At 38.6% G+C, this 13,468-nt stretch overlaps 1 protein-coding gene across 3 annotated transcripts in view; it reads right to left on the minus strand.

Annotated features, from left to right (window-relative positions):
- Positions 1 to 13,388, minus strand: part of fnbp1l (formin binding protein 1 like) — a 49,313-nt gene extending 35,925 nt beyond the window's left edge. For 2 of the 3 annotated variants that reach the window (XM_039662259.2, XM_039662208.2), the window contains exon 1: positions 13,205 to 13,388. In XM_039662259.2, coding sequence (XP_039518193.1) covers positions 13,205 to 13,228 — 24 coding nt within the window. In that variant the 5' untranslated portion in view covers positions 13,229 to 13,388. The remainder of the gene's footprint in view (positions 1 to 13,204) is intronic. The other variant, XM_039662327.2, reaches the window with a different exon arrangement.
- Positions 13,389 to 13,468: the final 80 nt, after the last annotated feature.

The following is a 13,468-nucleotide window of genomic DNA, read 5'->3' on the forward strand; positions in this document are numbered from 1 at the left end:
GCCCAAATGAGAGTTTCAGTGCAGCTTCAAAGGGCTTTAAATGACACCAGACGATGAATAAGGGCCTTATCTAGGACCCTTCGAGTCATGACTCGAAAAAGGATTTGTTCATTTTGATGAACTAGTTTGAACAAGAGAGTCACGAACGCTCATCACAGAACAGAGCAAGGCGAGCATTTGTGCTTATAAAACTTAAACTATGACCGATCGTTTCGCTAGATAAGATCGTCTGGTGTCATCCTTTGAAGCTGCACTGAAACTCTCATTTGGACCTTGAACCGTTTGGTTCCCAATGAAGTCCATTATATGGAGAAAATCCTGGAATGTTTTCATCAAAAACCTTAATTTCCTTTCGACTGAAGAAAGAAAGACATGGACATCTTGGATGACATGGGGGGGGGGGGGGGTAAATCATAAGCAACATTTTTTTTTAAAAGTGAACTAATCTTTAAAGGTGATGTGTGCATTCTTTCCATGCTTTGTATACCAGATTAAATGCACAGAAAGATAAATATCCAGTAAACAGTAATCGTGCCACGAAAACTCGACCTTTTTTGAGCATCCCAATCAGCTCAGCATAGCAACCCTACATGCCACAGAGATGTGTCAGCCATGGCATGCAGAGCAGTCAACTCACACGAGCTTAACTTAATTCTAAAGATTGCTGTTACAGATTCTCTTCCGTGAGCACCAGGAAACAAAAAAAGAGCTCCAAACATCCGCAATCAATGAAACCTCCAACACGCTGGGTGAGGCAATGTACGGCTTCCTTTCTTCAATGAAGACAGGGATAAGGACACATAATGGACAACATGGAAAACCTTTCCTGCAATCTTTAATGATTAAGAACACCCCACTATCACTTGAATCTGATTTTAAAGGTGCACTGTGTCACTTCTGCGATGTTAGTGGTGCTAAACAGCCTTTAATGATTAAGAACACCCCACTATCACTTGAATCTGATTTTAAAGGTACACTGTGTCACTTCAGCGATGTTAGTGGTGCTAAACAGTCTTCACAAAAACCCTAACATATCCCGCCCACCCCTTCTTTCATTGTTCAAATCAAAAGGTAGTCCCAAAATTTAAGGCAGAAGCTCAAACAGCAGAACATGCCGCAGGCAACACCAAGGTTATGGTTTCAATCAACGCTATTAAGAATTTGTATCCTCAAATGCAATGTAAGGCGCTTCGGATAAAAGCCTCTTCCAAATGCATAAACGTTAGTGTTGGATGGTTCAATATTTTGAAAGCATCATAGTGTTTACATCCCTCCGGGAAGTTTACTTACAGCGGTCCCTTAATATTTTGACACTTAAAAATGATGTGCATTATCCTAAAAAATAGTTTACCAGCCAATCAGAAGATACACTTCTTTTAAGCTCAGTTGACATTATTCATAATGCAGGGTTTTTCCTGTGTTTCATTTCTTTTTGGTGGCCACCAAAGCCAATTTTTGTCCCGCCAAAGTCGTATTTGATCGGTGAGTGACAGATGACTGGTGCGCTTGCTGATCCTCGATGCAGAGCCAAACGGGAGGAGCTAGAGCTTCACCGCGCTGGATCTAGAAGCTATCAAGCCTGTTAATGTTAGTGCGAGTTCAACCGTGATGGAAGGACTTGTTTGTTTTGATCCACAAGATGCTGGCATACATAATATTACCTTATTTTTCTCTAATATTTGTCATGATTATGAGAAATTATTTCCAATATGGTCAGTATCGATTTTTGTGACAAACGTCATTACGTTAAGTAAATACTTAAAGGATTAGTTCACTTTTGAAAAAACTTTTGCTGATAATGTACTCACCCCCATGTCATCCAAGATGTCCATGTCTTTCTTACCTCAGTCGAAAAGAAATTTAGGTTTTTGATGAAAACATTCCAGGATTTTTCTCCATATAATGGACTTCAATGGGAACCGGATGGTTCAAGGTCCAAAAGATAGTGTTAATAACAGTTTCAGATGCAGCTTCAAATGTCTTTAAACGACACCACCAGACGATGAATAAGGGTCTTATAATGCGAAACGATCGGTTATTTCAAAACTTATTCCAAAAATGTAACTTTTCTAAGGACAAATGCTAGCCTTGCTATATTCTCTGAGGCGCGTTTGTAACGTCATGTAATAACGTTCAAAAGGTCACGGGCGACGTAGCCGGAAGTACAGAATCAAAATCGTCCGACATCGTTGTTTTTCCTTTTAATTCCTTTTTTTGTAAACGGTGTTTGAGCTAGTTTGCACGTTCAACCTATGCGTTCAACTTGTAAACACTGACTCTGTACTTTCGGCTACGTCGCCCGTGACCTTTTGAACGTAACTATGTAATACGTGACGTTGCAAACGCGCCTCACAGAATAGAGCAAGGCTAGCATTTGTCCTTAGAAAAGTTACATTTTTGGAATAAGTTTTGAAATAACCGATCGTTTCGCATGATAAGACCCTTATTCATCGTCTGATATTGTTTAAAGACATTTGAAGCTGCATCTGAAACTGTTATTAACACTATCTTTTGGACCTTGAACCATCCGGTTCCCATTGAAGTCCATTATATGGAGAAAAATCCTGGAATGTTTTCATCAAAAACCTAAATTTCTTTTCGACTGAGGAAAGAAAGACATGGACATCTTGGATGACATGGGGGTGAGTAAATTATCAGCAAAAGTTTTTTCAAAAGTGAACTAATCCTTTAATTTTATTTTTTTTAAGGAGGGCAAAAAAGGATGACAGTGTCTGTCGGCCAACATCGAAGACCAGGAAAAAGCCCTGATAATATCATATAATCTTAAATCAAACCAAGTGATTCACACCGCCACATGCAGCACCCATTTTAACCTCAACCATGAGTAAACTCATAGTATTTGAATAGGCTGGTTCCCCTGAATATGCCTCCAGTAGAAGAACAGGATATAGCAGGCCACATAACCACCAACACCACAGTCAGACCGCAGTCACCAGGTTGAATGGATCCACCAGACTGTGAGGGGCTTCACATGGAAGTCTGGGTTTGCTATGAAATAGCGTTAAACCACCAACGTCGTACCTATGTCTGAAGCAGGACTTGTTCACTCTTTAGTTTACACTTGATTTGAAGGACAATAGACAGGGCAACATGTACCCACCCCCCTTCAAGCATACAGTGTTAGCACCTGTCAAATAAACTGTACTTGCATTGCAGAGAAGCTTTGAAAGAGATACGCATTTCTGTAGTCATGTTTTAACATGTCAGCAATGCAATCCAGATCAGCTGCAGGTTGCTTTAGTACTGGCATGCTGCTAGCAAAGCAAGAGCTCTCCAGGATATTCAGGCCTCCTACCCGACTCATTTTAGCCTGTGTCTAAACATAATATGCAAAACTTTGAGGTGAATTCAATGTCACCTCCTTTATACCACGTATCTGACTCAGCAAACGAAAGAATGGAAAAATTGCACTTTTCTTGCCCCGAACCTAGAACCTACAAAATGAAAAATGGCAGCTTGATTTTAATAAGACATTTGAAACATGATCCTTCAGAAATCATTCTAATAGTGCTGAAGAAACATTCTTACCAATAGATTTTATGAATATTTAACAATTGTTCTGCTTTTGCAGAAATCATGACTCGGGTTTGACAGTTGGAACGTAATGTGAGTCAATGTAAAAAATAGTTGGATTGAATGTTAAGTTACGGTGCAGGGCTGTATGGTGTCGCATTGGGAGATCATTTGGAAATCATTAGCAGCCATGTTTGAGTGCATCATTGTGATTTAGAAACTTCTGGAGGGTCTTGGAGACAAAGAGCATGAGTGCTATCATGTGCTAGCCTAAGAATTAAGACCCCCATCCCCCAAACGTCTGTCTGAAATCTTCCTGTACTGAAATAACCCCGATTACGCAGATAAAAGCACACATACCACAGCTAAAAAACGCAAACATACAGCCCTCCAGCTTAATGCAATGGCCTTGTTCCAACACCTACTGAGATGCTTGCTGTCTACTGCCTGCATCTTCTAGGCATCCTTACTAGATCCTCACAGAATTTGCATATGCGCAGAACTTTGCATCTTTCCACAGAGTTGGAATGTCCCTTTGTTAGTGGCCACTGACAAAGTTCCAACAAATTCCAAGCGGTATATTTTGTTAATCAAATATTTAAGCTAAATTCACACAAATCACGCAACTCATGTGAAGTCTCTCTGCCTTTAGTTAATAATACTATAATCTATGCCTAAAATAAATTGCACGCATACATTACGGATTACATTCAATTTTTACTTGAACAGAATGATCTCCCATATTTTTCAATATTGAGTAATCTCTTACTCTAGCTACAATATACATATTACAATATATTGTTGAACTGGACTCTACCCAAAAGACAAATGCGACACAGCAATTTGGTCTAAGTACATTTTTGTTGCCCACCTTTTGAGAGTACAGGACGACAGAATGCTATATTTAACGATGAAAAGCATCAAAAACGGGACCAACAAGATAGTATAAATTGTCATATAACCTGGGAAACCCAAGACATCCATGTTCTCCTAAAGCCTTCTTGTTTACCTTGCGTAATCTATCAGGGAAGGGCTTTAACTACCAGAGTTGCTCATATCCCTCATTTTAATGATTAACTTCTCTTAGTTATTACTGTCCCATATTCTATGTAAAATTTGTACGGTCTAATGTTGTTTGCGCTGTCTAGTCTGATATGCACACATGTAGTCTTGTCTCCTCGAGATGATGGGCACTTCCATTACGCCATGTTTGTCCAGACTGTTTAATAGTGTGTGAGTTTAATCCACGCTTAACAAATGGAGCCAAGATTTTCAGTCAGGTTAAACCACACAGATTAATGAGTTGCTACCTGACTTGCATAACTAGATAAAAACAAGACACTTGAGCTGTGTATTTCAGCAGCACAGACTCGACTTAGCGTACTGTGCTGGGAGACGCATACATTGCATTGGATTACCCTGGAAACTGCTGCTCTCCCATGCAAACCCAAAATTCACTCATTTAAACAAGAAACAATATCAAGCTGTTTTGATGCAGCATGGTAACTATCCCGTGAGAAGACACTGTAAAACTGTCCCTACCGTACCAAGTGAATAAATGTACATTTCCAGGACATTCCAGACCATTCCAGCAACAGTCTCATGGCTTTAGAAACATTTCCACAGGTCATAAAAACCGCAACGCATGTCATCCAACAAAAGGTGGGAGACGACAAAACGACCAGTCTGGTTCCCAGTGTTTTCTCTCTCTCTTTCTGTAAACAGGCTTGTGTGATTTGTCAGGAGACTAAGGGGCCCTGTAAATGTGAAAGAAGCTGAAGAATGAACTTTGTTACCCTCCTCAATACACAGTTTCAAGCCAATTCCCACCAAAAATTACCCTTGTTTGACTGAAAAACCTGAATTCAGTTTCCATTCAAGGGCCGCAAACAATATTTTTAGGCATTGAGTTTATGAATTATTAAATTAATATGTATAGGGGTGGCATCCTCTAAGGTGGCTTGTTTTTAAGTCATCTTCATTCTTCAGGTTACGTAAGAGAGCTATAATATGATGGATTATTGCAGAATTTAAGACATTTGTGACACATTCTCCCAAGTAGCAAGTAGGTGGATAGATGTTTTATGCTAGTTTCTTGGTATCTCTATTTGAAAATTCAGGTTTACAAACTGGGGTCCAGAGTAAAGCCCGACTGATAAAGGGTTTTGAAGGCCGATACCGATACAAATATTTGTTGGTTTTAAAATCCGATATATCGGCCGATATTTTATTTTTATTTTTTCAGAAACGCAACAAAACATTAACATATTTCCCTAACATTAGCTATTTATGAGTTTAGTCCATTTTTATTTTATTTTTGAAATATTCATTTTGCGGCCATTATAACTGCCGATGCCGAAAGCGCCTTATGTCGGCCTGCCGATAATATTGGTCTGGCTCTAGTCCAGCAACAGGGGGAAAAGTTCAGAGTATAAATACTGTAAAAGAAAGAATAAATACAGTTTTCTAAATTTTACAGATGCTCTTTTGCACTTTTGCATGAGAAGATTCCTTAAAAAAATCTCCATTAGTGTTCCATGGAAACATGACAGCATACAGATTTGGAACAACATGAGGGTGGCTAAAATGATTCTTCTAAAGGGAGTGAGTAAGAGGATTTTAAAACATCAAAAGAGAACATTGCCCACTTATCCTGTAAACTTGGCATTGATGCCTCAGACATCATGTGACAAATGACTATTGAAAATTCCCAGGCCAAAACGATGCCTATGTCCAGTTAGTCTTAAAATAAAGAAGCAACAATGCTTCATGGTTCAGGCCCAATGATTTAAGATATGGGACCATAAATTGGCCCTGTTTAGTGTTTACCCAAAACAGTGGAGACTAGTGGCACCACAGATATTCAACCTGGGTTAATTGCTTCTGATAAGGCCACCAAAGCTATGCCAAAAGACAAAAGAGATCTTCAGAGTACAGTACATCTATTTGGGTCCTCCATCATGTAGGGGTTTGGTTGAGAAGATCACAGGACGTTCCGCCAGTTTGTTCCAGGCCAAGGACCACAGAACTTGTTTGTGTGAGTCGTGCTCCATAAATATTGGCTGTATGAAAAAAAAAAAATTGGTTGTAACCCAAGGTTTGATGGTCCAATTAGTCGATTCCAGCAGAAAAATAAGCTACGGACCCTCGGTTATGATAACATTGACCTCAAAACTAAATTAATCTTTGTTGTGTGATATAGACGGACATTTGCACCCAGCTGTTGGTCTTTCAGAGAGTGCCAAGAGCCCGAAGAGAGAGCCAAGAGCAAGCTTTACATACTACAAAGATCTGATTGTCTGCAGATATTCACTCTCAGACCAAACATAGCTAGGCACTTGTGTTTAAGCAGGATACTGTGAAACGTTTTAAAGATTTTTGTTCTGATCAGAGCAGGGATGACAGAATAATCTGTATAAAACTCTAACGTCGGGAAAAGGGGCCAGAAGCAACTATCAAACGTTTAAAACATCCAATACATGCAAAATATCTCTAACAAGACATAAATTATAAACTTTAAGAATGGCAGAGAAACGGAGAGAGTTATCAGTTCGTGATCAGCATTTATTCTGCTGAAAATGGGTCAGTGGCAAATGAGAACACAAACTGGTTCTCTCACCAGAGACGCATGTAAGCAAAACATTACTCACACATGCCAATAAACATCAGAAAGCACTGGAATGACATACTAAATGCTGGGGGTCAAAGGTTCAAACAAATTGTTTCCTGACCTACTCTTTCCCACGACTATGTTCCGAGCGTGTGTTTATGTCTATAGCTCCTCTGGCACATTGGCAGCGACAGCAGACTTGGCACGCAGACATAATGACCTGGCAGAGTCTCACCTGACTGAACTCAAGGTATCCTAGATTACCAGCTCTCAGCAATCTGTACACCTCAACTGTGAAGTCTACATCCATCCGGATGCATTTGAAAATGCCATTTTAGTTTCAAAACGCTCTCAATCCACACTAGCATTTTCAAGCCTTTTGCAAAAGTTTCTTATAATCGAACTGCGCATGTGTAAAACATTAAAAGCTCACTGAAATGATACTAGGAGACCAGATAATAAAGTTCTCAAGCTATTCTTCAGGCACGATCACATTATGAGCAAATATTTCACCGCTTGCAGGTATGTTTAAGTCACACTCAGTCACCACTCTATGTATGGTTTAAAATGAAATTGCCTTCAAGTTTTGCCACAGCAATTGCGAGTCATCTTCGCAGGAATTAAAAATGACGAACGTATTTTTGGCAACACTGTGAAAGTGAATAGCACAGATATATTACAGATATCTTTCAGTACAATATCATATGCATCACATGATTAAATATACATCATTGTTTTCAAATACCTCTGTTTTCACAGTCCACACTACAATGCGAAAAAGGAGTTTTGTAATTGATCCACTTGGGAGCGTCTTAAAGAAAACTCAGATGTCACAGGACAAAAATGCAGTCTCAGTGTGGACGGTTTTCTCTGTTTCGTGTATCCAGATTTGCGTAGACATGGCCTAAACAGTGCCACTAACGTAAAACATCAGTAAACCGTATTGGAAAAAAACACATCAGTTAAAGTACCGAGCAATAACAGGAAATAGTTCAAGAAGCAGCTTACTAGTGGTTAATAAATTAATGCAATTTCAAGCTTCTCAAATTCTTAAAAAATATATATATAAATTAAAAATAAATAAATTAAAAATCATTTTTTAGTGGAAAAAATTATCATAATGAAACAGTATGATTTATTCCAATAACAATATATTATATTGGTTTAGAAGAAGTGCTTGACAGCCACTATTAGCCGTTTAAAGATTCATTAAAATGTCACCTTGTGCATTCCACAGAAGAAGAAAAAAGCACAGGTTTGGTTGGACATGCAGGTGAGTAAATAAATACTGGTAGATTTTCCATTTTGGGGGTTATTTTAAGGTTAGATAATACAAATTACACGTGCTTCCTTGAGAGAGCATATTTTAAATGCACAATTGTCCGATTTTAGCACTCAAATCTGCACCTAACAGGACTAATGTGGAAGTTTTGTAGCTATTTGTAAAAACACACATGCGGTTGTCAAAAGCCTGACCAGTCAAAACCAGAAAGAATAACCTTCAACTGAACTATCTTGACAGGAGCCACACACATCTGCCTTTGTCTTGAGTCACTGCAGCACGGGTTGTAGACAGAAGTTGCTTTTAAGCTGATGTATAACAAGCTTTTCAGTCAAATCTTGACATGACTGTCACAAGATAAGTGCATGATCTTAGTTCAGGTGCAAAGGGCAAATTCGGTCTGCAGATTTCCTGAAGATCTATATACATTTTATACAATGACTCTTAAAGGAGAACTCCGGCGAACAATGAACCTTTGGTCTAATAAAACATCGGTACACAGTCAACCGTTCTCTGAGATTTGTTTTCCTGATAATCGAATGTAAAGAGTTTTATCTCTAAAAACTGTTTATCGTATAATGCTAGTAATGGGGGCATTGACTAAGTAAGAAGAAATCGCTAGTTTATACCACTAACAAGGCTCAAAATAGCCCCACACTAACGCAGTAACATAATGAGGCTCCACACATGCAAAACGAAGCATTGAGAACTTTGTAAGTCTACAGACCGTTTAATAAGAACATACTTTATGAAGACAGTTCACTTCGTGTATACAGGCAGGAGCCATCTTAAAAAATAGTCTCGACAAGTCAAACCACGAACGTCGTGCTGAGTGATCTGAACTGTATGAAGTTCAGCGAACTTCTGACGGCGTTCGGGGATCGACTTATCGAGACTATTTTTTAAGATGGCTCCTGTCTGTATACGCGAAGTAAACTGTCTTCATAAAGTATGTTCTTATTAAACGGTCTGTACACTTACAAAGTTCTCAATCATAACTTTTCAAATGTTTTATATATATATATATATATATATATATATACACATTAAAATCAGCATATTAAATGATTTCAGTATGATCATGTTTTTTCAAAAAATTACATTTTAAAACATATAATATTTTCATAGAAAGGATCGAAGGATCATAGAAAAAGAAAGTCTTTTCATCTACTTACATGCTGGTTGGTTGACATTATCTAATTCAATTCATTTTTGAAACCCAAAACACTACAACACACAAAACCCATGAACTAAACAATTACTATACAAGGCTTGCGAGCACTGTAACAGGTCTAACTAGTTTGCTCTACAAAAGACTGAATCACCACATCGAAGCCCTGTTAACAATTCTTTTAACAGCACACACACAGTTCAGTCCATGCGCTCCATTATTACAGTTGTGTACAACTTACAAAACACTAGTAGATCTGCAGCAACTACCCTATAATCATCATACAGGCTTCAAATAAATAACTTAGGAAATGTAAAAAAAAACACAAACTCCATTGACTTGACTTGGGACAAAAAAAAAAAACTGTGCACCTATGCAACCATTGTGGAGGTGGGGGGGTGCAACCACAGAAACCGAAAATTCTCGGGACAGCAGCATGTGTCCAAATTTCAATCTTGACCGTTCCATTTCATCAGAAACGTTCTTAAAACAGGGCTTTAAGTGTAAAATACCAAACTTGTCCTTTAATAATAGCAAGGGTTATGTCAGTAACTGGTAAATGTCAGTTTCCTGTACTCAGTTGAGCATTGTGTCATTAAGTTTCAATCAGGCTCTTTGACCTTCCTTACACTGATTTAAGTACACAACCCCTCACAGCTCAAGTCCATCCGCGTTCATATCGCTTTGCACTAATAAAAGCACAAGACAGCAAAAAGGTCACACAAATAACCTCCATGATACTCAGAACTAACAAGTTGACTTATGCTCAAGGCGTTTTCTTATTATGCGTTACAATTGGGCAATTATGAAAGGTGTAAACTGATCACACCCAAGGCATCACGCCATACTTATACCCAAATAATGAGGGACATTGAAAATATTAATTGAGTTTTAATGTCTCTAAGAGCACAAGTGCATTTAAGGAGAACCATGATGAAAAAAAGCACAAGAATTTAAGGAATTGAATGGCATTTCATTCATCAGAGCCATAGACTGAAAAAAACAAATGGACAAAACGTCTGTGAGGTCACCCATAGACTTTCTGAATAACGGTTTTGAGGCCATTTATGGGGGGTATGGGCGGCGCCGGTATGTCAATTAGTGTAGTTTATATCAGAGCAACCCATTTTATGTCCGTTATTTCAATACAAATGTTCAGAAAGGATACAGAGGTGGTATGATGTGTTGTGTCAGATCATGGCCGAGACGTCAAATTTCAGGAATTCCACTCGGCGCAGCCCGTTATCAGCTGTCAATTAAAGTTAACCACGCCCTTATTTGTCATATATTTTATATCTAAATAGAATTGGGAATTATGTCACTTTGTAGGCCAAACGCGGAAGTGAGTTAGCATTTTAGCACTTCCGGTTCCTTCGCCCTGAAATAGGTTTTTTTGAATGGGTTTTTGCTAAATCGCCTGAAATAAGGTCTATGGTTAACAAAGCCTTGAAATAATTTCACGTTTTGATCTATGACATAGAAAACACCAGTTATAACCTGCGTGTGGGTTTTTAAACTTTATTGTGTCTGTGTTTTTTAAAACTTTATATATGGTTTAAAATGTCTACATTTTGGATTATCTTGAAAGACAAAACGTGTAAGGGTCACAACTCTTTGTTGAACACAGATCTTATTTTTAGCGATTTTCCAAAAGTCTATGGGGAAAATGCATAGCTTTTTTTAATCAAGGGAACCCATGCGCCAATAACTTGAGTTGTCCAACAAAGTGACGTCAAAACTTCGGCACTCTATACGATCTAAACTAACGAGTTTAAAAAAAAAATGTAAACATTCAGATTACAATGTTGCTGCTTGCTCAGAGCCAAGGTTAAGGATGGAAATACGTCCATTATGACTAAAAAGACATACCATGAGTCAAACAGACAACTTCATTATTCAGCATGTTCCATGTACAAAGGGATTAGAGATGAATGCAATCTACAAAAGGCCATTTCTAATGAGGAGGATATGCCATACTTCACAACATAAGGGATTTACGGTGTGAGAAATTAAGAGAGCCAATTCAAACCATATTTAGGGCAAACAGACAGTATCGGATGTCCAACACCAAACATCCAGCCACACGTAAAAACTCTGGAATATGTTCAATCTAACAAGTCCAATGTCCATTGGACAGTATAATTAGTCAATTTGCTAGTAATTCTTACAGCACTCTTGTTCATGATTTTGTTAAAAACAACACTCACCCCAACAGTTCTCACATTCTAGAACGAAAGTCTTTGGCATTTCTTTAATGACGTCTTAATTTCACAACTGCCCTTCTTTGTAGGAATAAATGAGTTATGAAAGTCATACAAAAAAAAAAAAACTGGATTTTCCAGCATAACATGGTAGTTGTGTTTTGAAACAGTATTTGGATTCTAGCTGTTCTTTAGATTGTTGAAACAGGCAGACCTTCTCTCAGCAGTTACCAGCTGGTCATAAGATCTTAAGGTGGTCAAACTGTTGGTTTTTTTTTGGACGCATTAATTATGAGCCAGAAAATGATCAGCTTGGACCAGTTTGAAACCAGCTACTTTGTAACCAAAAGGTCAGGAACCCAGAGTATATTCAAATAAAAAACAGAATCTTTAACAAAAACCTTTTAGTAAAATCTCTTAATTACTGAGTTAACTTTATTACTAGTACGAGTTACACGGTCATAAGAACACCTAAACCTAAATTCATTGACATACTCACACACAAACACAGCAACAACAAAACCAGTTATTAATCTGGATGATCAATCACAAATGCAACCCCGTGCATAAGTAAAGTTGTATCTAAAACATCGCTTAAACCACCGTTTAAATCTATTATCCTCAAAAAACCCTGATGACATGTGATCTTTCTAGCAATGTCTCACACATCCTCTGCTTTTTGTCCAGTAGCCCAATCTGAAGGGCAACACCCCTGTAACAGACCCACACACACTCGACGGGCTTTATTGTCTCCCAATACTTCTTCTTATGCCGAAACGATGCATTTTTTATTATTATTTAAAAGGCCAGTGTGCCATTCGAACATGGCAGACTTGAAGCCCAGACAATAAAATGTGGCATCAAACTGCAAACGTGGTGCCAATGGTCAACCCGTAGATCTAAACACATTAGAAGATTCATTTAACAGCACATCATCTTCAGCATTCTGTCACCAATAAGCAACAATGGACACATATCCTGGAGACTGCTGGAAGAAGCTGTTGTTGAAGCTATATTAAATTAATAATACATATATTATCTCTATTATACACGAAAAAAAACGAGTTAATAGAAGATGATCCTCTCCCCAGCTCTTAGTCATCGAAACTGGGTGTGAATCCTTTAAGTTACATTAGGTTTCAATAGAATGATATGAAACGTCACGCGTGATACATTTAAAACTTGGTAACGTTATACATTCGAAAAGCGAAATCTTACAATGTATCAAACTCTCGCATTATTTCTGGCGGTAAAGGTGTACTGACACAGTAAACCCAACAGGACAGACCGAGAACACACAGACAGCTTGACTAGGACACCTTTCCTGAAGTCATGCCAAAACCCGAGTTGTTTTGTGAGTGAACAAAAGGCCACAAGGAACGGGCAATGGGGAAAAGTGCGCTTACCCAAAGATCCGTTCCCCAGCTCATGGCGAAAAAACTCCAAGAACTAACGTCTCCGCTGCATAAAACTCCAGGGTTGCTTGTTCTTCCCTCTCTTTGCCGTCGTGTAACTCTCTATACTCCAGTGAAGCCAGCAGCGACAACCTCACGGCTCAGGGTTTTCCCATTTCCGACTAACAATGCGCCTCTGCCGCGGGGAAATGGAGGGTTGTGGTTGTCCAATAGCGCCTCTTACCCGTCAGAGCCTGCAAGTGGAGAGGGAAAGTA

Source organism: Pimephales promelas, chromosome 14, assembly GCF_988280905.1.
Source record: "Pimephales promelas chromosome 14, fPimPro1.hap1.1, whole genome shotgun sequence".
Taxonomy (NCBI): domain Eukaryota; kingdom Metazoa; phylum Chordata; class Actinopteri; order Cypriniformes; family Leuciscidae; genus Pimephales; species Pimephales promelas.